Raw genomic sequence first — 27,861 nt, forward strand, 5'->3', positions numbered from 1 at the left:
TGACGTAAGTAATTGGGAAAACGACTCCCACCCCCTGCATTGAGGCAGCACGTTTAAGACATTTCGATCAAACATTTAACAGTAGAATCGGTCTAATCCTTGAGTAAAAGTAGATGTACATTTTAAATTATACAATATTTACATTTGTTATACATACAAGGAAAATGCGCAGCTATTTACAAGAAGCGTTAAATTACATAAATATAAGCCAAATCTATAAAACCTGGTGTTTTTATCTGTGTGGTTTGGTTGCACCGGGTCAAACAGCGTTCGTGAGAGTGCTCAGTGAGCTCTTGGGCTCGTCTGTGTCACTGGCGACATAAGTGTCACTGGAGAGACGTTGATAATCTTGAAGCAGTGACACGATAACTGTGTGTCCGAACTGCATGGCGTCTTCAATAGGTGTGTTCCCCCACCTGAAACACGGTAAATAAAAGGTTAATGAACTGCATTTGTATCTATTGGGACAGCACTTCAAATCAACATGTCAATAAAGAGGTTTTTTGTTTGTCGATGCAGCACAAAAAGACTTGATTCAAAGTACAGATACAGTACAGTACAGATACCGATTCTGAAAAGTTTAAATGCAGGTTTTTTTTTTGAGGAATTGTGCAGTTGTTGAACACATTTAACCTCTTATCCCTCACCTGAACTGAGCACAATGTAAAAATAGCGACGAAGACATGCCAGTAAGGCAACAATAACACAAGAAAAACACAAGTAAAAAGTGACAAAAAAAACACACAAACAAGAGCGCCAAAAACGTGCAAGAAATGCAACAAAAATGCAACAATAACGCTGCAAAAAAGCCACAAAGAAGTGACAAAGAAAGCAATGAAAAAGCAACAAAAACACTACAAAAAAATGACAAAAAATATACAAAGAAGCAACAAAAGAGCGACAAACATTTGCCAGAAAAGCAACAAAAACACAATAACAAAGTGAAAAAAACAACAACGAAAATGCAACAAAAAAAACGTTGAAAAATGTGACAAAAACGCAGCAATAATGCAATAAGACAGTTGGAATCAGTTTTGTAGGTCTTAGCTTTCAGATGAGGTACTACACTGGGCTTAGGCTGTAAACTACCGTCGAGAAGTTTTTGGATTTGGTTAAAGCTGAACTGGAGGAAATGCGCTCAGTTAAGTCGGGGGGTAAGAGGTTAACATAACAGGCTGGAGGAGCTGCTGACGCTGATGGACGTCATTCTTACTCCATCTTTTACTTTCACCTTCTGCACATCAACAATGAGGTCATTTCACAAATATCTATAACTTAAAGACGGTTCACTTCACACATCTCTTCTTTGAAACAGGTGCGTAAGAGAAGCCATAGAGGCCAAACGTAGAACAGGAAAAATCTCTCACACACACTGTATACTTGCAACTCTTCGGGAGAGATTTTTCCTTCTACCAGTGTTAATTTTGACAACATATTTCAATTTAGTTTTTAGTCTTTTGACTAAAATGTAATTTAATTGTAGTCGAGATTTAGTAAAAAAAAAAAAGTACATTTTAGTCTAGTTTTAGTCGACTTTAGTTGACTTTGCATTTATAATATGTATTATATTCATATTTAATCTTGTTCCTCTGCTTCATGGAGCTACTCCACATGAACAAAGCTCAGAGCTGCTCCTTCGGCAGTGATTGTAAATGATCTGAGGCTCTTTAAGATGGTCAGTAGAAGTTTGGATGATTTTAGTCTCTCCTTTTCATTTTCATTTAGTCTCATTTTAGTCTACTAAAATATTTTATTTGTATTTATTTATTTATTTATTTGATAGGGACAATGCATATTGATGAACAGTTGCACATGAGCACTGTAAATATACCAGATTATAGCAAGGATGCAAGTTTCCCTCAGTAGTCCCTAGGCAGGCAGCACATACACAATTTCCAATTTCCAATTAACAAAATGTGACAACAATGAAACAGTAACAACTAAAAGTGTTCACAGGCCTGGTTTTCCTTTAGCAACAGTTTAAAACGTGCTTTAAAAGTGACCAGAGTTGGAATCTCTCTGAATATCTGGACATTTTAGTTTTAGTTTTAGTCTCATGAGAAACTTTTAATTTAGTTTTAGTCCAATTTTAGTCGTCAAAAATATAACTTTGACCAAAATTAAGACTTAGGCTTATTTCAGTCGACAAAATTAACACTGCCTTCTACAAATTATATATAACATAATCCAAAATACTTGTGAAAAATGTTGTAAAGTAAAAGTAAAAAAAACTCAAAGGTACTTCCATCACCACCGGCAACCTAAACGAGCTACTGCAACACCATCATTCACTGTTGGATCCTCACCTGTCTTTCATGAACGGACTGACTTTGCAGATTTCTGTGAGGAAGATCACGGCTTCAACTTGACCTGAAGAAAGGATGTTCTTCTGTCAGTAATTTTAACATTGTGAACCCCAGCTACGTGTCTTTAGTGATGTAATGACTACTTTGATGGTTAAAACAAATGATGATAAAAAATGTGATTCTAACTTGCCTTCTGCCGCTGCGATGTGGAGAGGTGTGCGGGAGTCGTAGTCTGTCAGCTCCATGTTCACTCCTGAAAGAGCAAACCTGGAAACAACAAACAATGACTTTTACTGTGGCTGTGACTGAGAACTGTTACATTTGTGTGGCATTGTTACTTTACCTCCTCATGGTGTTGACATCACCGCTGTAGACCGCAAACATCAGGCTTACCACAAACTTGTTCTAGATAAAGAAATAAAAGACTGATTCAGAATAATTGGTGAAATGTAGCGTAATCTTCAGAGGTGGCAGACGACTCACTGGCTCCTCATCTGATTTTCTCCGTGGATCGTGTTTCTTGGTGAAGTGTCTCAGGTTGTCGTAATTGTGGAAATTGAAGTAGGAGACCAGCTCCTGATAGGAATAATGCGAGAGGTTATAATACTGGATTATTCAGTATAATTGGATAAAGTTTCAAGGAAATATATTTCTCTGAAGTTACTTTTTTGAGCCTTAATTATGGTGTAACCCTGTGGTGGCCAAACTACGACCCGGGGGCTTTCTTGGCAGTCCTCAGGTTTCCTCCTTAATTGGCTCAAATAATATTCCTCAGTTAGGTTAAAGGTGCGTCGTGTAACTTTTTATGCAAAAAATAAAGTTGATATTAGTGTGTATTCGACCTTGTAGTGACCCAGAGGCTGTATGAGTGGTTAGCATGGAGCCTTTGCTTTCCATCATGGAGGCCTCTGGGACGCTCCAGGATCATTTGTTTTAAAGGGGGGGTATTATGCAAAATGGACTTTTTCAAGCTTTACATCATGTTATTATGTCATTCCCTCATTAAAAACATGCCTGAAGTGTTGCCTTGGCACATTCACATATTTTTGAGTAATCTGTAAAAACTCTGATGGCGGCCATTTTAGGGATGGGTTTGCCTGAGTCCTCCTAGGAACGCCCCCACCTCCTGGAGACGCCTCCGAGCTTTCGTCACCAGCCGAGTAACCAACCACTGCTCCTCAGCAGAACCCCCTCCACACTGATGCCACAGACAGCGTGTGGAGGGGGCGTGTCGGAAAGGCTCAGAGGTTCTTAAAGAGAAAGAGGCCTATTTCAAGACATTCACTACAGCCATTTTGAGAGAGCAATTTTATACAAGGCAGTTATTCTAATTTACTGCATTTACAGACCAACAGAAGGTTTGGTCATCATTGTAGTGTGTTATAGACTGGTGCTATGTGATTGAAAAAAGCATAATACCCCCTCTTTAAGGATTTCTGGTCTGATCTCCATGGTTACGCACACATTTCATCCAGAAAACCTAAAAATGATTGATTCTGGAGCACTATAGTAGGAAAGTCATATGAAAATAAAGGCGCCATGTTGACCACCCATACAGCCGCCGGGTCACTGAAAGGTCAAATATGCAGAAACATCAACATAAAAAGTTACATAATGCACCTTTAAGTTGGTTAAGAATTAGGAGAGACTTGTTATCATGGTTCTAAGCCTGAATAAAACTGTGGAGAAGAGCCCACAGTAAAGTTTCAGCTAATCTTCGTTGCTCCATTTGAATGATTCATGGCATCACTGAAACTATTTTAAAAAATGGAAGCTGCCAAAGTGGACGTCTATCATCCGTGAATGGCCTTTTGCTTGAGATATTGCACTTACGGTCGCCAAAGCTTAATTTGGATCAGTCTGCACTACTGTTCTCTATTTTGTCATTTTAAAATGCATCACTCTCCACTTTTTGGCTGCGTAGACTCTTTATGTCCGCCCGGGTCATGATAATGTAACCGCTTACTTGACAAAAGTGAATGCTGCGAACACTGTTTCCGAGTCGGTCCAAAGGAGGGGACCAGCACATCACGCCCATCACATTAGGAACCACCAGCAGGACGGCCCCGGACACTCCTGATTTAGCCGGCAACCCAACCTTTGAAAAGAGAGTTCAATTAATGAATATATAACACATTCTAAGGATTTAAAGAGGGGGTATTATGCTTTTTTCAATCACATAGCACCAGTCTATATCACACTACAATGATGACCAAACCTTCTGTTGGTCTGTAAATGCAGTAAATTAGAATAACTGTCTTGTATAAAATGTCTCTCTCAGAATGGCTGTAGTGAATGTCTTGAAATAGGCCTCTGTCTCTTTAAAGGAATAGGCCACCGTTTTTACATACTGAGATATGTTCTTACCTAACCTTAGACGAGTTAATATATACCCGTCTGGTCTTTGTCCGTGCGCTCTGTCACCCAAACGGAGCACATGTCATATAGCTCCAAAAAAGCTCACGATAGAAGCTACTAAGCTCTTCCACGTGAAGTTGAGTGAAGTGTTTTCAAGCGAAGTATATTTACACAGAAATGTAACATGTCGATTTTATAAGCAGATAAAAAGGGGGACTATATTGTGAGGCGTAATGATACGAGGAGCACAACGTCCGCGCAGTAACTCCTAAAGGTTATTGACGGAAGTGAGCGGGGGGGAAGACGGGTATATATTAACTCGTCTAAGGTTAGGTAAGAACATATCTCAGTATGTAAAAACGGTGGCCTATTCCTTTAAGAACCTCTGAGCCTTTCCGACACGCCACCTCCACACACTGTCTGTGGCATCAGTGGGGAGGGGGTTCTGCTGAGGAGCAGTGGTTGGTTACTCGGCTGGTGACGAAAGCTCGGAGGCGTCTCCAGGAGGTGGGGGCGTTCCTAGGAGGACTCAGGCAAAGCTATCCCTAAAATGGCTGCCATCAGAGTTTTTACAGATTACTCAAAAATACGTGAATGTGCCAAGGCAACACTTCAGGCATGTTTTTAATGAGGGAATGACATAATAACATGATGTGAAGCTTGAAAAAGTCGATTTTGCATAATACACCCCCCCCCTTTAAAAGATTTGGTTTCAGTGCCATCACGAAAAGTCTTTTAATTGTTCATCAAGTGTTCAAGTAAATACCAATAGTACAATAGTGCAGTCCTGTCATGCATGGGATTAGGTGGGATCTTACGTGGAAAGCAAACTGCCCGGAGAAGTCGTACATGCCGCAGGAGTGCATGAGGCTCAGGGTGTTTCGGACGGCCTCTGCACTCAGTGCTCTCTCCCCCGTGATCGGACAGATGCCGCCGTTGGCCAGAGTGGCGGCCATGACGCTTCCAGACTCACAGGTCACTTCTATGGAGCACAGCTGAAATGAGAAGAAACTGTTAAGACCAAAGTATTGCTTATAATACATTTTCTCTCTTTATTCTGTCAGGCTTTATTTGATTCGGAAATTCAAAGAGTAAAGGGGGAGAAGAGTTTGAAGAGACATTCAGCAAACAGTTGGAATCATTAGTGGATGAGGCTGGCCAAAGGGTCCAGCATCAGCCTCACACTCAAGGACGGAGTTTACCAAAACAGGGAACGGGCACATAAGGAGAAGTGTCTTGCTCAAAGGCACAATGCTGGTAGCAGGGATCAAACCACCACTAAAGGTGTAAAAATTTTGACCAAACTTATAGATATTTTTACATCTCACCTGAAAGTAAAAGTCAAGGGCTGCCATCATGTCTGCACTGCCTGGAAAGCACTGTTAGGACACAATATCTTATTTTAATAATTGAAACTAAAATCATAAATAATAAAATAAAAATGCCCGACATGCAAACTTAACACAAGATAAGATCAACTCAAAGAAGAAATGGGAGAAGAAGAAGAAGAAGAAGAAGAAGAAGAAGAAGAAGAAGAAGAAGAAATGGAAGTAGAAGAAGAAGAAATGGAAGTAGAAGAAGAAGAAATGGAAGTAGAATAAGAAGAAATGGAAGAAGAAGAAGAAAATGGAAGAAGAAGAAATGGAAGTAGAAGAAGAAGAAATGGAAGTAGAAGAAGAAATGGAAGAAGAAGAAATGGAAGAAGAAGAAATGGAAGAAGAAGAAGAAGAAGAAGAAGAAGAAGAAGAAGAAGAAATGGAAGAAGAAGAAATGGAAGAAGAAGAAGAAATGGAAGAAGAAGAAGAAATGGAAGAAGAAGAAGAAGACGAAGAAGAAGAAGAAGAAGAAGAAGAAGAAGAAGAACCATATAAATTGAATGTTGGTCATAGAGGATTTTTTTGGCGGCTTTTCTGAAATTGTAATAATTCCCAGAGATCATTAACCTCTTAACCCCTGCCTTAACCAAGTGCATTTTCACTGATTCAGCTTTATCTAAATCTAAAAAAAAATCTAAAAAGATACAGCCTATAGGCAAGAGTAATGCCTCATTTGAAAGCTAAGACCTACAAAACTCATCCAATCATATCTTGTTCCTCGCTTTTTCGTTGCGTTCTCATCACACATTATTGCCACTTTTCTGTTACTCCTTTGTGACTTTATTGTCACTTTTTCATTGCGTTTTTGTCAATATTTTGCTACATTTTCAACGTTTTTTTGTTTTTTCTGTTTTCTTCTTTCATTATGTTTTCGTCATATTTTGGGCACTTTTCATATTACTTTTCGTCGCTCTTTTGTTGCTATTGTACCTTTTTCAAGGAGCTTTTAGATTTTGGCTAAAGCTAATCTGGAGAGAATGTGCTCGGTTCAGGTGCGGGTTTACAGGTTGATAATGAGCGTCCCCTTGTCCAGGACATTCTTGAAAAAAAGAGATTCCTAACCCCAGTGACACTCTTCAGTTTCAGGCACTTGTTGTTGCATCACAAAGTTAACCGTTCGTGGCCTGATCCGCTCCACTATAACAAAGCAACAGCACGACTTACCCGCTTCTCTTTGAGGTAGTATCCAATCGCATAATTCCTGTCCCCAGTCTCCCTCTCTGACTGGAAACTGCAAAGAACAAAATCGTCGTAACCAGTGACTGTCTGTGCATCAGAGTGTCTGCAGAAGAGTGTCTGCAAAAGCTTACGTTGCATTACTGAAGCCCACATACTCGGAACCAGCCGTGCCTTTGAGAAAATCCATAACCTGAGAAAACAATCATCCTAATTAATAGTCAGCTGACACGACATCATAAACACTAGCGAACTGACGGATAAATAGAGGAATGAGAAAGACATAATTTACTTACGTAGTCGAAGCGTTCTGCCTTATTGGACCCAGGCTATAAAAGAAAAATAAATATACTGACATTATGATTCACTTGTGAATTGTAAAAAAACACCATACAAGTTTATATAATGGGATGTTTTATTTTTGTTCTAAAGTTATATTAAATGAAAGGCTCTGTACTGTTCTTCAGTACATTTGTGAATAAAAGACCACTGAACTGTGCATGGACGCCGATCCCGTGGGTGCTGCGGGGCTCGAGCAGCACCCACCCCTGACTCATCCCTGACCCCCTGCAGAACTGGTTAGAAATGGTCAGGAATGAGTTTGGGACACAGCTAACGCTCCCTTTTATTGTTTGTAAAAAAGAAAAAAAGAAAAAGAAATCAGACACAGGGCTTTAAATTTCATTAAATTCTTCTCAGTTTTGCTACTTAATTGTTCAGGGTTTCTACAGGTGCAGCAAGTCAAAGAAATGTTGTTTTTTAATGCCAATCTAATCAGTTTAATGCCTATAGAATGTATTTAATGCGCACATTTTAGCATATTTTATTTCATAAGATTTGTAAACATTCAAACAAGGAGAATGAAGGGAAATTTTGGTAACACATAATAACAACTACAACTTATTTAGCCTTAATAAATGATGAGTTAACACTTAATTAATCATGAACAATTCTTTAGTTAAGCTAACACTTAAAGGAATAGGCCACCGTTTTTACATACTGAGATATGTTCTGGCATCCACACAGTAAAGTGAAGATTACTGCGCGGATTTCGAACTACTCCTGGTATTATTACGCCTTACAATAAATTCCCCCCTTTTATCCGCTTAGAAAATCCACATTGTTTAATTTTGTGTAATTATACTTTTTAGTGGAACACTTCACGTAACCATATTTAAATAGGGAAAACGTGGAAGAGCTTGGTAGCTTCTATCTTGACCTGTTTTGGAGCTATAGTGGAGAGAGGGAGAGGCTAAATGCTATCGCCGTCTGCGCTGTGTTTACGTGATTGAAGGCACGGGTGAAGATCAGACAGGTCCTAAAGAACTCGTCAAAGCTAAGGTAAGAACATATCTCAGTATGTAAAAACGGTGGCCTATTCCTTTAATAACTACTTAACTACTACAGCTAATGCCTAACTCATAAAGAGTTCTTCACATACTTGACTTATTCATTGTTAAGTAGTTAGTAAGTACTTACCTAATGAATTATTCATGATGAATTAAGTGTTAATTCATCATTTATTAAGCCTAAATAAGGTGCAGTTATAAAATGTTGCTGAAATTTTGATATTCAGAACTAAATTGGACACAACTTTTGAGCAAAAGATTGTGTACATTTTCAGTCAGAGCTGCAGCCAAAATAGTTTTTGACCATAGCTCTAGTAAAAATAGTTAAAGGCTATACCTGATTTTTTTTTTTTAATGACAAACAATAAAACAGGAAGCCGCAAAATAACTTTCCAAACACATTTGTGGCGCCCCAGTTCCTCACAGGGACGAGTTGATCGGCCCATTAACACCTTGCAGGGTCACTTTAACAGAAATGCTAGAAAACTCGCCTGTATATAGTATATAAATGCTTTATACAATATACTAAAGGAGGACAAAGCAAAACACAATCAGGTATAGTCCCTTTAAGCTTGTGGGTTCTGTCTCTCAGGAAAGGTTATGTTTTCTAGTATTATTTATATTTAATGCCAGTTTGAAAACGATGTAATGCTTTGAAAGGCCTTCATTTTGACATAATTAATTCACTGACTTTTAGTGCCCCTCGGAAACCCTGTAATGTGTAAAGTGGATTAATTCTGACATCCAGACTGTTGACAAATCCTGTTTGCTGTCGTGTTCCTACAGATGGCAGTATTTCAGTGCAGACGCTTCACTCTCACCCTGGGAGCGAGTGACGTGTCCATAATGTCACGGTGCCACAGTCGAGGCTCGGGCCAGTCGGGCCAGTCGGCGCTGAGGGCTGTGGAGCTGCTTATGACCCACTATTACATTTCACACTCAAGTGAAGGAAACGAGCCAAGGGAATCAAAGTGAGTCATCGTGTAATGTGCCCCCCACAGAAAAGGTTATGACCGGACTGAACTTTGAAAAGTGCACCAGAGTTGAATTCATTTATAGTTCAGTTTGTTTCTATTAGCAACAATTCCTTGTGTTCTTCATTCATACAATCATTATACAGATCGATATATTGTAGAAGATTGCGAAAATATGATTGTGCCAGAATTGTGACATAGTAGTATTTATTGCTTAGAGTATTTTGCCCCAACCCACTAAAACTATACAGTCTATGAGAAAGATCCTCTCCCCAAAAACTCCCCTTCCGCTCGACGGCCTCTTATTGGTCCTAAGAGAAGGCCAGGCCCTTGCATCAGCCCCAAACATGCACCCCCTCCGCCCGGCAGTGAACTTGGCCCACATTTGAACAGGGGCCGCTGTGTGCCTCAGTCAGCTGTGAATGTTTGTGCAAAATAAACATACTCTTCCCTAAAAGGCGAAGGCGGCTGACGTGAACAGGCCTGGGCTCTGACCGAAGTCCATCTCACTCACATTTTAGGATTCTTTGCAAACTGTGATAGTGTGTGGGCCGATAAAGTACTCCAGGAACAGTTGTCCACCTCATCGTATTATGTCCACACAGCTGTAAATATTAGGGCAACACGAAGTATCGCCAAGTTATCGTAATCGCAATATAAGGTGACGCAATATCCACATCGCCCGGGAACTTATGTTCTAAAGTTCAGTTTTAGATTAGATTTTTACCAATTTAGATCAATTTTAGTCATGTTCTGGTCCTTTAAAGGGACTATACAGAGTTTAAAAATGTTAAAACTATGTAATTTCCTCCCCCGACATGTTCCAGCAATGTCCTAAGGTGTAGAATGAGCCCAGCCATATTCATCACAACTGCCTCTAAAATCCTGCACTGTTACTGCACTGTTGTTTAATATAGAAGGTGCAGTTACACATAAGACCTGAGGTGGCAGTAGTGAGTATAAAATGGCCAACTTGCATCTAGTCTCTTTAAGTAATGAAATTAAACACAGTTGTCTAATATCACACTTTTTTTTCTAGTGAATCCCCTACTTAAAGGTGCATTGTGCAACTTTTTATGTGGAAAAAAAAGTTGTTATTTGTGCGTACTTGACCTTGTAGTGACCCAATGGCTGTGTGAGTGGTCATGGCGCCTTTACTTCTGATCACAGTGGTCTCTTGGACACTCCAGGATCATTTGTCTGGAAGGTTTTCACGGCTGATGGACCCTTTCACCAGAAAACCTCCAAAACAATTGATCCTGGAGCGTCCTATAGATCACTGTAATCTAAAGAAAAGGCGCCATGCCAACCCCTACAGCGACTGGGTCACTACAAGGGCAAATACACACAAATATCTTTCTTTTTTTTTGCATAAAAAGTTGCATAATGCAGCTTTAAGTCTTGTTATCTAATATAGCAAATGTTTTCCTCATGTGTATCCCAGCTTAACCTCTTCCCCCCGACCTTAACCAAGTGCATTTTCTCCAGTTCAGTTCAGTTCAGGTTTGGTTCAGGTGGGGGTTACGAGGTTAAAGGTACATTTTGTAACTTGTTTTGTGAAAGAAAAGTTGTTATTCGTGCGTATTTGACCTTGTAGTGACCCAGTGACCCATTTTTCGGCTTTACCCAGATGTAAAAGCTTCTCCACTGGAGTTCACAGCCTATAGGCCAGAGCCACGCCTTATTTGAAAGCTAAGATCTACAAAACTGAAAGCACCTTTTTTGTTGCGTTGTCGCCGTCTTTTAACCTCTTAACCCCCACCTGAACCGAGCACATTTTCTCCGGTTTCCTAAATCTAAAAGCTTCTGAAAAAATGTGTCAAAACAGTGACGAAAACAAGGATGAAAATACAACAAAAAAAGACAAAAAAGAGCCACATAAAGACAATAAACAAGTGACAAAAACGAGATTAAAAAAGTGATGAAAAAGCAAAAGGAAGAGCCACTAAAGCGCGACAAAAACTTGGCGGAAAAGCTACAATAATAACGCAATAAAAAAGTGACAAAAAGCACGGAGAAAAGAGCAATGAAGAAATGAGAAGTTGCAGAAAAAATACAGCAACCAGACCAAAGAAAGAGATGAAAACACGACAAATATGTGACAAGAAATGTGACAAAAAACGCGGCGACAACGCACCAAAAAAGTCAGTTTTGTAGGTCTTAGCTTTCAAATGAGGAGTTACTCTGGCCTATAGGCAGTAAGCTCCAGTCGAGAAGCTTTTAGATTTAGGTAAAACTGAACTGGAGAAAATGTGCTCAGGGGGAAAGATGTTTAAGCTTTTTTGTCTAACTTTTGTCGAACTTCAATATTTTTTTTTGGCGTGTTTTTGTCTTTTTTTTTTGCTTTTTCACCAATTTTTTCTGTCGCTTTTTTTTAAATGATTTTTTTGTTGTATTTTTGTCACATTTTTGTTTCTTTTTCATTGTGTTATTGTTGCTTCTATGGCACAATTTTGTTGCGTTTTCATCCTACTTTTGGTATTGCTTTTTCAACACTTTTTCAAGAAGCTTTTTTAGAAATAAATAAAATATTGACCTTCATTTAACCAAGATAGTCCCACTGAGATTAAGAATCTCTTTTTCAGGGGAGTCCTGGCCTCAGAGGTGAACCTATTGTACATGTTTTGAGTGGTAGGGGAAACCGGAGTACCCGGAGGAAACCTACGCAGACACGGGGAAAACATACAAACTCCACACAGAAAAGGCCCCGTCCAGGTGGGAATCGAACCCTGACCTTCTCGCTGTGAAGCACGAGCGCTAACCCCTGGGCTACCGTGCCGCCCACGGATTAGATCAGATTTGGGTAAAGCCAAACTGGAGAAAATGTGCTCGTTTAAGGGAATAGGCCACCGTTTTTACATACTGAGATATGTTCTTAGCTTTGACGAGTTCTTTAGGACCTGTCTGGTCTTCCCCGTGCCTTCAATCACGTAAACACAGCGCAGACGGCGTTAGCATTTAGCCTCTCCCCCTCTCCTCTATAGCTCCAAAACAGGTCAAGATAGAAACTACCAAGCTCTTCCACGTCTTCCCTATTTAAATATGGTTACGTGAAGTGTTACACTACAAAGTATAAGGGGGGACTATATTGTAAGGCGTAATAATACCAGGAGTAGTTCGAAATCCGCGCAGTAATCTTCACTTTACTGTGCGGATTTCAAACTACTCCTGGTATTATTACGCCTTACGATATAGTTCCCCCTTTTATCCGCTTAGAAAATCCACATTGTTTAATTTTGTGTAATTATACTTTGTAGTGGAACACTTCACGTAACCATATTTAAATAGGGAAAACGTGGAAGAGCTTGGTAGCTTCTATCTTGACCTGTTTTGGAGCTACAGTGGAGAGAGGGAGAGGCTAAATGTGACTGAAGGCACGGGGGAAGACCAGACAGGTCCTATAGAACTCGTCAAAGCTAAGATAAGAACATATCTCAGTATGTAAAAACGGTGGCCTATTCCTTTAAGGCGGGGGTTAAGAGGTTAAAGTGCATGCAAAAGCTTACCTTTAAAAGAGAACTGATCACAATCGCTCCAGCGTTCACCATTGGGTTGTGAGGTTTATCTGGATAACAATGAATGAGTAAAATCAGCAGGAAATAAAACATTTAAATACAAACGAGTTTAGAACAGAACATGAGTTGATGATGATTCTGTTATTTCATGAGAGAAAATGGATGAATTACCTTCGTCATTTAGCGACAGTTTGTTGAATTTGAGGCCACTGGGCTCTTTGCCCACAAAGCGGTGCACATGCTCAGTGCCATGCTCATGCACAGCGATGGCGTACTCCAGGGGCTTTATGCAGGACTGTAAACAGAACGGGACCTTGGTGTCGCCCACTGAGTGTCTGCGCGAGGTGGGATGGACACGGCCCGGAGGAGATGAGCGTTAGTGAGACGTCATGATTCACAACCTGAAGGTGATGTGAACTTCTTCAACCCCCACTGTGACCGAGCACCTTTTCTCCAGGTCGGCTTTAACCAAATCTAAAAGCTTCTTGAAAAAAATAAGTCAAAATAGCGACAAAAAGAGACATAAATGAGGATGAGCACGAACCAAAAAAAAGCATCAAACGAGCGAGAAAAACGCAACAAAACAGGTGACAAAAAAGGGATGAAAAAGTGGCAAAAAAGTGGCAAAATACAACAAAAACGCAGCAAAAAAGGCAACAAAAAAGTGAAGAGAAAGTGAAAAAAAAACGCAGCAAAACAGGCCACAAAAAGGGAAGAAAATGCAACAAAAAAGTAGGGAACTAGGGAAAATAAGTGACAAAAAAGTGATGAAAAAGTGAAAAAAAAAGCTACAAAATGCAACAAAAACGCAGCAAAAAGGCGACTAAAAAGTGAAAAGAAAGTGAAAAAAAAAGAAAAGCAAAAAATACAAGAAAAAAGAGACAACAACATGACGACAGCACAAGGAAAAATCTTAGATCAGTTTTGTAGGGCTGGCCTACAGGCTGTAAGCTCCAGTCGAGAAGCTTTTAGATTTGGGTAAAGCTGAACAGGAGAAAATGTGCTCGGTTAAGGTGGGAGTTGAGAGGTTAAAAGTAAAAGGATGGCGTTACTACTTTACCTTTGTCCGTCGATAGTGCAGAGAGACACGCCCCAAAGGTCCGGACTGAACTTGGCCAATTGTGGGATATAATCAGCCACCTGCAGCACAGTGTAAGGTTTCAGACTCTGCAGAGTTTTCGGGAGCAGGTGCTTCCTACAGATTCTCCAAATAGCAGGTGCGTTGAAGAGGTCGTGCGTAATGCTCATAAAACTTAGGAAATGGAATCTCTCGCCCACTGTAAATCTGGCAGAACGTGAGATTTATTTACAAGCGTTTTGCCTGAAGAAGGCCTCGAGCTGAAAAGTTGTACCGCACTTGTAAATAATCTAACTTTGTGGAAAATTTACAGTGTGCGGGAGATTCCAAGACAACGTGCCAGTGGTCGTTGATTGAAAAATAGTCCTGTTTCACTTTCTTATTTGAGCTGAAGTGTCTAAGTGCTCACCTGCACAAAGGGAAACACTGCACTACGCTACAAAGTTTACCATGAAGTCTGAATAATTTTAATCTCTTAACCCCCGCCTTAACCAAGTGCGTTTTCCCCAGTTCAGATTTACCCAAATCTAAGATATTGGTGCATTCATGTGCATTGGGGAGCTCGTTTTCCTGAGATGTGACGTCATTGTCCCCAGTGGGTTTGTGTTCATGTGGTTTTTATGTGGGGGATTTTGATATTATCAAATAAAACGGTCTTTTATCACAGCTTAGCTGAGCTAATCATTTAAATGTGCTAGTATCTAACATGCTTTAAACTAGCATGTTAGTTTGCTAGTTTAAACTTACTTTTTGCTAATGTTGATGTCAGTCATTTCACTCACAATTTTGTTACTAGTACGAGGATGATGACAGCTAACACTAAACTCAAAAAAGTAGCAGCGTTTAACTAAAAAGCTCACATTAGACCAGTGGTTCTCAACCTTTTGGAGCCGCAACCCCTATTATAACAGGTAAAGGGGTTCGTGACCCCCCGCCCGGGTCACACCATGAGAAATAGGATTCATTAGCCTACATAATTCTTATAATTAATAATAGGAATAATAGCTGAAATAAAATTCATGAAACTACAAAGAAATAATGGCACTCTGGTACAATAGCAAACACATGCTACAATAAAACATTAGATTATTGCTAATGAAAATATGTATATTTTATCTACATGATCTAACCCTAACCCTCATGGGGGTCCCGACCCCCAGTTTGAGAACCACTGCATTAGACGATAAAAGAACAAATCAGCTGATATCCGCAGTCAGGTGCGGAAGTCGGGAAGCTCGTCTTGACCTGAGTTCCTCTGTCGTTTTCCCTCGTTGGGCGAGCGTTCATGTGAATTCCCCAACTGAGGAAGTCGTTTGCCCGAGTTCCCGAGGACCAAAATTCATCTAAACTGATCTTTTTCCTTTTCCTTTTCCTACTTTTTATTTTTGGACATTTTTTTCCATTGCTTTATTGTTGTATTTTTGTCACTTTTTCCCCCACACTTTCATCGATTTTTGTCACTTTTTTTATCGCTCTTTATGACTTTTTTGTTGTGGTTGCATCACACATTTTTGTCACTTTTTCGTCACTACTCTGTCACTCTTTTGTGGCTTTTCATCACTTTTTCGTCAGTACTCTAACATTAAATCGCTATTTATCATACTGGGTCAGGCTGCACAGTCGTACTATCTCTGTCATAGCCTTGACTGTGGTGCTCAGACTCTTGAGTATCAGTGTGACGCTCTGAGAGGGTATTTATCCCTTTTCTGTGGAAGCAAAGACAGACTTAAATGGTAGGTCTAGCGCAATGTCTCGAGTTCATGTCTCCGGGTAAATAAAGTTCTCCTGTATAAGACATCCAGACTGCTGCCTATTCTTCATCTATCCTCTCGAACACCATTGTTAATTCTCTAACAGTTTCGACACATTCTTTTTAAGCTTCCAGAATTGGATAAAGCCAAACTAGAGAAAATGCACTCAGTTCAGGTGGGGGCTAAGAGGTTAAAGAGCATTTCTCTATTCAAACAGTAGTCATTTAAAACCAGTGCAGTCACGTGACAAACTTTAATCTTCAGGGCCGTTTCTGACACTCACTTGTCCTCCCTCCTGACACTGCGCCCTGTCAAACATCTGATTGATCTCCAGCGTAAACTCCTCAAACTCCGGGATGATGAGCTTCTTTTTCAGAGCCTTCGTCAGCAGCAGGATGATGTTGCTCACACACCTACGGCGAGAGAAACAGAGATCATGAGTGTAATCTAAAGAACAGCAGTAAGTCATTTTGTATTTGTACTTCGCATATCACTATCCTGTTTGGGCAGCACGGCTCGACGCTTTCAAGGAAGGGGCGACACATTTGCGCACAGCTGGTCTAAACTAAAATATCCGGCCTGGAAGAAGAGGCTGGTGCAGTTTTTAGGACACACTGAAGAGAGACCACCTCTATTATTCATGTGGGTCATTTTCCCCCCAAATACAAAGAACAGCCTTTTCTATTCCTAGTTCTGGTATTTATAGATCCCCCTGTGTTCTAGATGAATACATTATACTTTACTTGGATTCATTTATTGTCAGCGGAAGTGGCTATGTTAGAAGAATAAAGTTTTAGAGGGTATTACACTGCAAAGCATATGAATTACAACACAGCGGCTTGAAAACAGCAACCCACTACACTACAACCACTGACATATTATGATATGTTTGATTTAAATATCATTCAGGTTTTGTAGAAAGCCAGAAAAAAATAATGCCAATGAACATCCAAGAAAGGCTTGAAAAAAGAGAAAGTCACTATAATCTGAAAGGAACAGACGTCTTAAAAAAACCAAGAACAGGTTCAATTCCAAAGCAATGAACAGGAATTGGTTTATGGAATAAAAGTGTATTGAACTCTCCTCTCGCATCCAAGAAACACATAAAAGCTACAATGTTAAAGAAGAATGAAAATTAGACTCGGCCATGAATAATGTGAGATATTTGATTTGAACAAACATGATGGTTTTGTATTTGCCTATTGTAAATGCTGTACAAAATAAAAGTTAATATTTAGAGAGTTGGACATTAACAATGAGAGACTGTTTGGAAATCGCTTAAAGAGGGGGTATTATGCTTTTTTCAGTCACATAGCACCAGTCTATAGCACACTACAATGATGACCAAACCTTCTGTTGGTCTGTAAATGCAGTAAATTCGAATAACTGCCTTGTATAAAATTGCTCTCTCAAAATGGCTGTAGTGAATGTCTTGAAATAGGCCTCTGTCTCTTTAAGAACCTCTGAGCCTTTCCGACACGCCCCCTCCACACGCTGTCTGTGGCATCAGTGGGGAGGGGGTTCTGCTAAGGAGCAGTGGTTGGTTACTCGGCTGGTGACGAAAGCTCAGAGGCGTCTCCAGGAGGTGGGGGCGTTCCTAGGAGGACTCAGGCAAACCTATCCCTAAAATGGCTGCCATCAGAGTTTTTACAAATTACTCAAAAATATGTGAATGTGCCAAGGCAACACTTCAGGCATGTTTTTAATGAGGGAATGACAGAATAACATGATGGAAAGCTTGAAAAAGTCAATTTTGCATAATACCCCCCCTTTAATGGAAACGGTAAATATTGTTGTTATTAAAAGACTAAATAACTGAACTATGTGAAGTGATTGTGGAGCAACAAGCATCAGATTGCACTGGGCAGTTTTATTTTAATGCAACACATAATAATGACATTTTTTATTTTGGCCTTGAGCATTTTACTTGACTCTATGAAACCAAGCTATTTATGGCCTTTTTAATTAAATAATGAATTCATTGCATTTAAGCATAATTTATTTATAGGTTTTTAATTATTTTTCAGAGGTATATTCAGTATCGCCTTAGATTAAGGTGAGCTCATTAAGTATTAATAATCATTTTAGGGTAAGGGTTAAGGTCAGGGTTAGGTAAAGGATTAGGTTAAGGGTTGGCTAATAAGCGTATTATTAATGGCCTATTAATATATTAACAGATAAAAGTATAATAAGCAGTGTGCTAATACTTTACAAGCATATTATTAATGCTATTAGTACCTTATTCATACTTAATGTGAACACCTTAAAGGGATATTTCAGGATTTTTGACATAGGGCTTCATTTCCTATTATCCAGAGTGTTGCTGATTTCTGGAGACTAACCATATAAATGTCTGTGTCGATAGAGTAATTTTAACCATTTTGCATGTAAAATAACTTATATTTGAGCAGCACCAGCTTCGTGGTTGTATAAGCTACACAGCGGCGGAGTGATCTGCTAGAAAATAGTCCCTCAAAATGCGATCATTCATGTGATGCAAGGTCAGTTATATTCCAAACACTATTCTATGTACACAGACATTTATATGGTGAGTCTGGCGTTATAAGTGATTTGCCTCAGGTGCTCTGTGGAGCGGGTCAGACTGTTTTTAATGCAGGCTAGCTGATACCATAGACATGCACTAGCCTTGCAAAAGCCTAGCGTCACGTAACTCTTCAAATATAAGAACTGCATGAATTACAAAAAAAAAGATCTCCAGAAATCAACAACATTCTGGATAACTAGGAAATGAGGCCCTATGTCAAAAATCCTGAAATATCCCTTTACTATAAAGCACTATCATATTCTAGATGCTTCTTTGTGTTTTCCTGCATTTTCACTTATTTGATGTGGAGATGTGAGGCCTGTGTGATCATCAACACTTCAAAGACAATCGCACTTTGATTTAATTTGTCCTGCACCAAGACACTGGATGAATGATCTTTTTAAATAAGCTTATGTCGGCGCTTAACTGTGTGAATAAACAAGTTTGACAGTAAAAATTATTTTGGGCTTTCCAGTGTTCGTCCCTAAGCAACGTCATGTAGGAAAAAAGAAACTGAAAAAGTGTCTGTGCTTCTGAAGTAAAGTGTGATTCAGGTTAATTAATATTTTCAATATATAATCGGAATTAAGAAGTTAAGCCGGTGACAAACATAAACTTCACTACCTCCCACTTTCTTCAGGTTGTTCGCCAAATTGAGTCTGATAAATTTGACTATAAATATCCAAGCAATGAAATCAGAACTGTTGCCATAGCAATGAACAAATCTTTTTCCTCAAAATGCCACATCAGTCCCGCATAACGGAGAACAGTAATGTGAGTGAGACCCTTGAATAAGAAAGAACATCTGGAAACTAGTAAAACCAAGCAACAAAAATAATATATATATCAAATAGTCAAAACCATTCAAATCAAGGTACATATTCAGAGCTCGTTTTACTTCATAGAGATCGCCGTGACCCGCCCACTGCTGCTACACGCGTTGTGTTGCGTTCTGTTTAGCGTTGGTTCCTGGCACGTGAATGGGACTCGGAGCAGCTGTCACCTGTCGTGCCCCTCTCCCGGCCCCCTGCAGATTTAAATAGTCCTGTGGGAGGCGTCACGCTCCAAAACATATGAAAGTCTTTATATCCTCAGCTCACCTCGCCTCGTGCACAGACACACACCCCCCCCGTTTCCCACAGCAGTGTTTAGGGTCGGCCCTTCACCCCTCCACGCCTGCTTCCCCGTGACTGTTTCATAAGAGGGTGTAATGTGTCATCGTAGGACTTCACGGGTGATTAACACTTACCTACAGACACACACAGCCTCAACATAAGAGATCTAAATATCGCAACATACAATTTCACAAAAGGTCATCGAGAAACAAGTAACATTTTCTCGAAATAAGTGAGTCTGTTTTGGGTTAACCTAATCTGCCAGTGGGGCAAGTTTTTTTTTTTTACACTCAAATACAGAAATAACATCAACAATCTCATTTAAAGTAAATTGAGATATTTTTCGTATAAAAAAAACGTACCCCAAAAGCAGATTTCTTGAAATCAGTTACTTGCAAAATCGACTTTTTCAAGCTTTACATCATGTTATTATGTCATTCCCTCATTAAAAACATGCCTGAAGTGTTGCCTTGGCACATTCATGTATTTTTGAGTAATCTGTAAAAACTGGCAGCCATTTTAGGGATAGGTTTGCCTGAGTCCTCCTAGGAACGCCCCCACCTCCTGGAGACGCCTCCGAGCTTTCGTCACCAGCCGAGTAACCAACCACTGCTCCTCAGCAGAACCCCCTCCCCACTGATGCCACAGACAGCGTGTGGAGGGGGCGTGTCGGAAAGGCTCAGAGGTTCTCAAAGAGACAGAGGCCTGTTTAATTTCTTTATGCATTATATTATATTTTCTTATGGTTATCAACCTGGGGGTCAGGACTCCCACGGGGGTTGCCAGATCATATGGGCGGCATATTGGAAAATGGAAAATTTGCTCTGTGGGATTTATGGACAGCAGTGATCATTGTATTGGGAGGTTGTGACTAACACAGGTGCTGTAGGTTGTGAGTAACACAGGTGCTGTAGGTTGTGACTAACACAGGTGCTGTAGGGAAGTTTATCCCTTGCATTTGACCCGTCCTTCAGTGCCACTGGGGCGACCTGTCAGAGGGAAGTTTATTGAGTCAGTCCTCATTGATCAAGGACGTTACCGGCAGAAGACAGTGACAAATAGAGATTATAGGAGTTTTCAGTTTTTGCTCATGAACTCATAGAGAGACAAAGCTTATAGATTAATAATGACTAAATGTACTTGGACAATCTCCGCCTAACTCCAAGATTAGCGAATCAAACCCAACTACAGACTATCCATACTGCTGTTGTGACTGAATGATTCTTGGCACAGCAGAAGTAGAAAAGTCTTATGTTGCATTTTCTTGAGCTGGTCTTTGAACAACGCCCCGACACTTCAGAAAAACAGAGACAAAAGATTTCACGCACCTTTTGAAGAGCGCCTTGTCCATCATGACGTGCCCGCCAGCCTCCCGCGAGGCCTGCCTCATGTGCTTCACACAGTCACGCAGCCGAGGGTCCGACATCAACAGACCTGTTTTCTTCAGGGCCTGAGTTAAGAAAGAAGAAAGGAGGGAGGTCAGGACTAAACCAGGACTAAGCCATGTTCAAAACAGGACTAAAGTAGGAACAAATAACAACGTAATGGAACTGTCTTTGTTTGGTACAGTAAATATATCCTACACTAAGCTAATTTATACTGTTTGTTAGAGTTCTTCATTGGGACAAAGACATGTAACTTTAACCAAAATGAGGCTATATAATAAGTATTTTCCCTAATAAAAATGCCAAGACTATCCTTAAGTTCTGTAATCATCATCATATTTCTAATAATTATTGTTGAGACATGTTTAATTATAGTCATTCATGCCTGACCCAGATGATGGCAGAGTGACATGGTCTTAGAGACAGTGCGACCCATATCGTGCGGATTCATTTCTCAAATGAAATCAAGCTTCTCTGACTCATGGAGGTCCACATGAGCTGCTCACTAAATACAGGTACGGACTCTTAATTCATGAGTCAGGCACGCCGCCAACATGTGGCTATTTTAGTGCCGACATGTGCAGGCCCTGGTCTGGAGGATCTGCTTAGGTGATTCAGAGGCTCATGGTTTTGTTGCTACTGTAAGGGGTGAAGGATTAGATGCAATTGAATATAAGCGTAGATATATACAACACACACATCTACCTTGACCTCGGCGTCTGACATGCATTAAAATTAAACTTCTAATGTGGTCGATTAGTAAGAAACACCAAAAAAATGTATGAGATTTGGGGCACTGTGTTTGAATTCATTGAAAGCATGAGAGCTGTCAATGTGTCTGCACTCGATCAATGATGTATGTGTATCTTTCTATTTTGAACTAAGTGTTCAGCCTTGGCAAGAGCCTCCACCTGACCTTCTCCTCTGCACCGTCGTCCACTGAAGTCATACCTCCTTCACCACATCCATAAATCTCCTCTTCCTGTTCCTCTATTGCGCTGAAATGTGCAAAGTGTTGCTGAGACTTTACCCCTTGGCCGTTTTGCTGTTCTGGTCGACTCATTTCAAATACTATCACTCCTAAAGAGATGTTTTTGGGCCTTCACCTTTGCCACTGTAACAGGTTGTACACCGCCTGACCAAAAAAATAGTTGCCACAAAAGTCAGTCCTACTTTGGGCTCATAGTGTTGCTCATTTGTCATTTAAGGGGAGACACTACAGGCAAAACTCATTTTTTTTCAGTTTTCAGGTTTTGGGCCAAATTGGTCTCTGAACATACACGCTTTCACCCGGAAACAGAAAATATGCCTAATCTTCACAATAACATGTTTAAATATTGCGCTGATTCAATGTTTGCCCATAGACTTATATGGGACAATGCAATTTCAAGGGCCTTTTTCTGTCATTGTGGCGACACTATGTTCACGTCAGTCGGACCAAAAGACTTCAAATTTTTATTATTTAATATTTGGAAGATTTTTTCAGAGGGATTTTTTATTATTTAATCCCTAAGCCTCTTTTATTGAGTTTTGAATGTCAAAAAATAAGGTGAAAATTCAATTTTTGCAAATTTTTCCACTAAAAAACAGCTTGTTTTAAAACTAAACAAGAAATCCAAAATCCCCTCTGAAAACGTCTTGGCAACTCATCAATCAATAAAATGAAACCATAAGTTTGAATGTAGCTCTATCTATTATTCAGATTTTGTCGCCAAAAAGATGGGAAATTTGGGGCATTTTTAGGCATAAAACACCTTGTTCTTATATGAAAAGATAAAATGACAGAAAAGTTGCAATGTATTTTTTTCTCACATTTATGCCAGTGATCGACAGCAAAAGTTTCAAATTGATATCTGTAAATATACATTTTTTCCCTATTCACCTGCAGTGTCTCGCCTCAAATCTTTTCATCTCGCCCTTTATTTTGCAACATAATAATACAAACACTAAAGAGCTTTATTTCTTATTCCAGTCAGACGTTTTAATACTATGGGGAAGAAAATTGGGCAATGGGGGACCACCAAATCTCCTCTATTGAGGGGAAACACGGCAATTTCATTATGTACTCACTTTGAACAGCTCGAAGGTTATTTTACCCGGGCCTCTCCTAACCGTATGAACCAATTTGCAGTGTTGTTCAAAGCCCATCGCTCGCTTCATTAGACGGCGTGGAGCCTGTTGTTGTAATGACACACCGGGGACTCTTGCAGCCCATTCAGACAAGTTGTTCTGCTAACTCTGCGATTATGTTGATACCAGTCCTGTGTTTTGTGAAAACCTTTTATCGATTGGACTGACAAACGCAGGAAGAAATAAACGCTCTTGCCCTACTTTCTCCGATTCCCCTGTGCGTGTGGTGTTCTCGCTTTTTTATCCGTATCATCTCGACAAACACCTCCAGTCATCCATGAGGCAAAACAAGATCCTCTGTTGACACTCGGATTTGTAAATGCTTTCTAAATTACACAGCTGCTGCGAGACAGAGTTTTTGACAGTTTGTTACAGATGTGAAAGCAAAAGAAAGGATTGTTGTATTTGTATTGTTTTCACACACTCAAATGTACTGCCATTTTCTGGCATAAGTGGGAATCTTTTTATTTATTTTTGTGCAATGTGTGGATACCGTTCTTCTTCATCTCTCTCTCTCTCTCTCTCTCTCTCTCTCTCTCTCTCTCTCTCTCTCTCTCTCTCTATCTCTCTCTCTATCTCTGTATCTATGTATCTATCTCTCTATCTATCTATCTATCTATCTATCTATCTATGTATCTATGTGTCTATCTATCAATCTATCTATCTATCTATCTATCTATCTATCTATCTATCTATCTATCTATCTATCTATCTATCTATCTATCTATCTATCTACACTGCAAAAAGTATTTAACTAGATCAGTATAAACATCTCAATTTGAGCATAATAATCCAATTTTTGGTTGTTTTGACTGGTTAAGTTGTTGTTGGGCATTTGTCCCAGATTATTTCACTTGTTCTGAGATGTTTCTGACTCGTTTCGATACATTTCGTCCTTATTTCAAGTACATTTCTTTGCCAATGGGGTAAGGAAATTGGTCTTATCTCATTGGCAATTTTACTTTCTTATTTCAAGCGAGGTTTACCTTAGAACTGGTCTGAAATGTCCTCAAACAAGCAAAGTAAACTTGGTCCGATCAGGAAAAGTGTCTAAATGAGTGAAATCTAATCTGTGAATGAGTGAATCTATCTACCAGATTATGACAAAATGCAATCTATTGGATGAATAAAAATCATTTTAGGTGCCAAGATTATATATTTTCTGCAGTCGATTTGTGTAATAAGAGAAAATCGCATGATAAATTTGGGAGGCACTCCATCCTCACTGAAGGTTCGTACTGAAGACTCGCATTTGAGACGACAAAAAAGGGAGAGCTCTCGCAATTAACAAGTTGTATCTATTGAATCATTTCAATCAATCAATCAATGTTTTATTTGTATAGCAGCTTACAACAGCCAAATGGTTAATATGTCAAAAAAAATCATAAAACCAACAGCAGTCGAGTGACAGACTATGTGTTAAAAGCCTGCCTGAATAAATGTGTTTTTAGCTGAGAATTAGAGGCATTAAGCTCAGTAGCAGATTTCAGCCATGTTTGAAGTGAGTTTCACAACATGGGGCCTAGAACGGCAAAAGAACGGTCGCCAAACTTCTTGTCATTGGACCAAAGAGGTGTGGTTGGAAGTGCACAAAGTCCTGACTGGATGGGTGACGTAGGCCAAGGCCAGCCCAGCCCATTGATTTTTTTCATTTTTATTTTGTGATCAAGGCCAATTCACCTCGGTGCCCAAAGATTTGGATAGGTGCCCGAGCCCAGCAGCACCAGTGGGATTGGTGCCTATTCTACACGTACCCATGAGAGTTTACTCTGAGAACTCCATTTTCCTGACTGAAGTGAGGCTGCCAGTTTGCACCACCACCAGACACTGACTCCAGGTACTATCCAGATCCAACTCTGAGATCTGACAGGATCAGCATTCACAGCGTGGTACGGTGAAAGACAGAGACACAGAGCGTAAAGGAAATAGAGACTAAAACACAGTGGTTAAAAATATGAAAATCAATTAATCAGAGGCTACAGTAGCAATTGTTGAAAGGACAGGCCTGAGCTGCTGTATGTGCCCTGAGTGTGAACCGTGTCACGCTATTTTTAGTGCCATTACATAAGGACCACCAAGAACACCTTTTCACCACACTTGAGCATTCAGCCGAGGACACACATGTCTCACTTGTTTATGCCTTGTCCCTTCCCAAGGTTAATTCAAGTAAACGCCAGTATGTGTCTTCTGGCTCCGTCCTGTGTGCGCCCGCATGTGCAGAGCGTGCATGTGCAGAGCGTGCATGTGCAGTGGAAAGTCACAACATTTGGACGACAGGTGAAGTGTGAAGGTGCTGTCGACTCACGGTGACAAACTGCGACAGGGGAATGGTGTCTTTGCCCTCGGTGATGGTGTAAAACAGTAGGTCCTCCATCCCCTCCATTAGCCGATACCTATACAAACAAAACAGGAGAGGGAGCGAGGGAGGGAGAGAGTCAAACGTAAGTCTTTTACGTCAGTCTTGTGACCTGTTGGGAAACATTGGCACATGTAGAAGTATTGATACATCAATACACACAGAATGTGGCCTTGTATGAGGGCAGATTGGGTTCACGTCAATGCAAATAAACAATGCACTTAACCATTTCAGACTCGGGTAAACCTGTTCAAAACAGAGAAAAGCGCAATATGGCTATATATAGTATGAATGTCATAAGGAATTATATATGTCAAATATTCCTTTCTGTAAGATTGCAGAAAGAGATAATGCAATCTTTTCTTTCAGAAAAAAGAAGGAGCGAGAGGGATTTCAAACATAAAAAAAAGTAAACAATCAAGTCCCCCCAGCTCCCCTCCAGATTGGACCTGAATGCCACTCCTACTTGGCAAAATGAGGTGAGAGAGAGAAAGAGATTTTAAAAGTAAAGATCAAGCTCCCTCCCCCTCCCCTCCTGATTGGCCGCTTCACAGGAAAGCTTGTCTCATTGGTCAAAGTTATGGCACCAGGATTCTGATTAGTTCAAGATCATAAGAAGTACTTTAGAAAAAATAATGATAAATTATTAAATTACAAATTACCGACAATCACTTTAATTGGCATATTTGTCACAAATTAACTCCTTAAGAAGAACTTAAATAGTACAGAATAAGTACACTAGCAGTCGAAGGCTAGTGGTTGTTTTCAGGTTCTGTGATGATGTCACCGGACCCAGTGAGGGCAGGAGCCAGTTTTTCCAATTAACTGCATTACACAATCACAAGTCGCATCTAAATCTCTCTATACAACACCAAACATTTCCTCAAAAACAAAATAATTTTACTTTGATGTAATATTATAGGCCTTAAGAACGCTGTCATGTGACCTGAAACCCAGCAATTTGAAGTTTCTCTCCTCTCTTTTTCATGAGTGTGTGTGGCTGAATGAAGATTGCGTATACTATACTGTTTTTTATTATTCCTACATAAGTGAGTTGACAGATTCTTCTCATCCAAGTACATTTCACTGCATTGTTGACTGTGTGTTGAACTGCATTTGACAAATAAATCTAAATCTAAGAAAAGAACTTTAAAGGAAATTAACTTAAGGCTTTATTTTGATATTTCATTAAAATTTTAATTGCTTATTATTATTATAGAAATGCATAATAAATGATCTGCTCTCTTTCTCTCTCTCTTTTTTTTTTTTAAATCTTCAACAAAATAACATAAACATAACTAATAACTTAAAATATAAAACAAACAGGTCAGTTTTCATTTGCAATCTTCCTGTTATTTGCTCCATGTATTACACTTATTTCAGTTTATTTTTCCATCGGGTAATGGTGGGGGGCTGTTGCTTGAGCCAAGAGACCGTATTCATTTTTTTTTGCAATTAAGTGGAGTATTTTTGAAGGGAAATGCTACAATTTGATCTGATACCTGCTTCCTTTTTGGGCAACAGTGGTTGATAAGAGAAAATCAAGAGAGAAGAATCCCGGCTACGACTGCTGCGGACTGTGATGTGTCCTTGGGCAATACACTTCACCCACTGCCTGTGTGCGAGGGAGTGGTTGGTGGAGTTTGGCACAGATTGGCTGCCTCACTTCGGGCAGCTGTGGCAACAACAGTCTAAGTACGGTGTGAATGAATGATAACGTCACTGTATCACTTTGAGAAGCTTGTCAACTCACATCAGTTTTAGTTTATGTTCAATATGCGCGTCTGTTTTCTTGGAATGTACGTAATATTGCTAGTTCTTTTTCCAAATCAGGCAAAAATCCTTCAGTGTTGGCAGCTTTAGATGCTCATTAAGGTTTTCATTTTTAACAACATCCAAACCAACTCTCCTGATTCAGTCTTGTGTTGCTTATCTTTCACCACACATTACAGCTCATTGTGACTGGTGCAGACAGGTTGTCGTGACCTACTTGGAGCGTCCTTGGTCCTCGGGGGAGGACTGATGGAGGGCGCGGTGAGGGTGAGGTGATGCTGCGCTGACCCAGCAGGGGACAGGAGCAGGCTGCGGCGCCCGGGTCAAAGCTGTGCCGCTGTCACAACCCAATCTGGCACAGGCCCCCGCGTTCTTCACCAGCTGGAGCAGTCCCGGGTTGGCTGTCCTTAGACTTTTTAAGCAATGCATTGTGACGGCGGTGGCGAGTGAGTAATTCAGGAGCTTGTTTGTTGCCCCGGTGGCCACGGCAGAGACGACGCGTGTGTCCAGAGCTGTTGGTCCTCGGTGAGTTAAAGCAGGTGTTTTTTACAGGCTCCGGATCATATGCACAGGGAGCGGGAGGCGGGGCCCTGACACAGACAGACACACACACACACTGACCTTATGACTGCAGCGACTCAGATACAGTACAGAGGAGACGGCATAAAGGCACT

At 40.2% G+C, this 27,861-nt stretch overlaps 1 protein-coding gene across 1 annotated transcript; it reads right to left on the minus strand.

The window, feature by feature from the left end:
- Positions 1-196: 196 nt before the first annotated feature.
- Positions 197-27,660, minus strand: gls2a (glutaminase 2a (liver, mitochondrial)). Its single transcript, XM_079558811.1, has 18 exons — positions 27,405-27,660; positions 25,364-25,451; positions 20,872-20,993; positions 16,167-16,296; positions 14,115-14,194; positions 13,226-13,389; positions 13,046-13,104; positions 7,513-7,545; positions 7,351-7,409; positions 7,205-7,271; positions 5,993-6,043; positions 5,483-5,659; positions 4,273-4,404; positions 2,790-2,882; positions 2,650-2,711; positions 2,497-2,573; positions 2,307-2,370; positions 197-416 (listed from the first exon to the last, which is right to left on the minus strand). Exons 1-18 carry the CDS (start codon positions 27,614-27,616, stop codon positions 260-262), a joined length of 1,827 nt encoding a protein of 608 aa, XP_079414937.1. The 5' UTR covers positions 27,617-27,660; the 3' UTR covers positions 197-259.
- Positions 27,661-27,861: the final 201 nt, after the last annotated feature.

Source organism: Gobius niger (assembly GCF_951799975.1).
Source record: "Gobius niger genome assembly, chromosome: 6".
NCBI lineage: Eukaryota > Metazoa > Chordata > Actinopteri > Gobiiformes > Gobiidae > Gobius > Gobius niger.

Coding starts and splice junctions, on each gene's coding strand:
- gls2a (XM_079558811.1), bottom strand. CDS start 27,616: ATGCATTGCTTAAAAAGTCTAAGGACAGCCAACCCGGGACTGCTCCAG. Junction 4,405..5,482: donor CCGGGCAGTTTGCTTTCCAC/GTAAGATCCCAC, acceptor CTCTTTTCAAAG/GTTGGGTTGCCGGCTAAATC. Junction 2,712..2,789: donor GAAAATCAGATGAGGAGCCA/GTGAGTCGTCTG, acceptor TTCTTTATCTAG/AACAAGTTTGTGGTAAGCCT.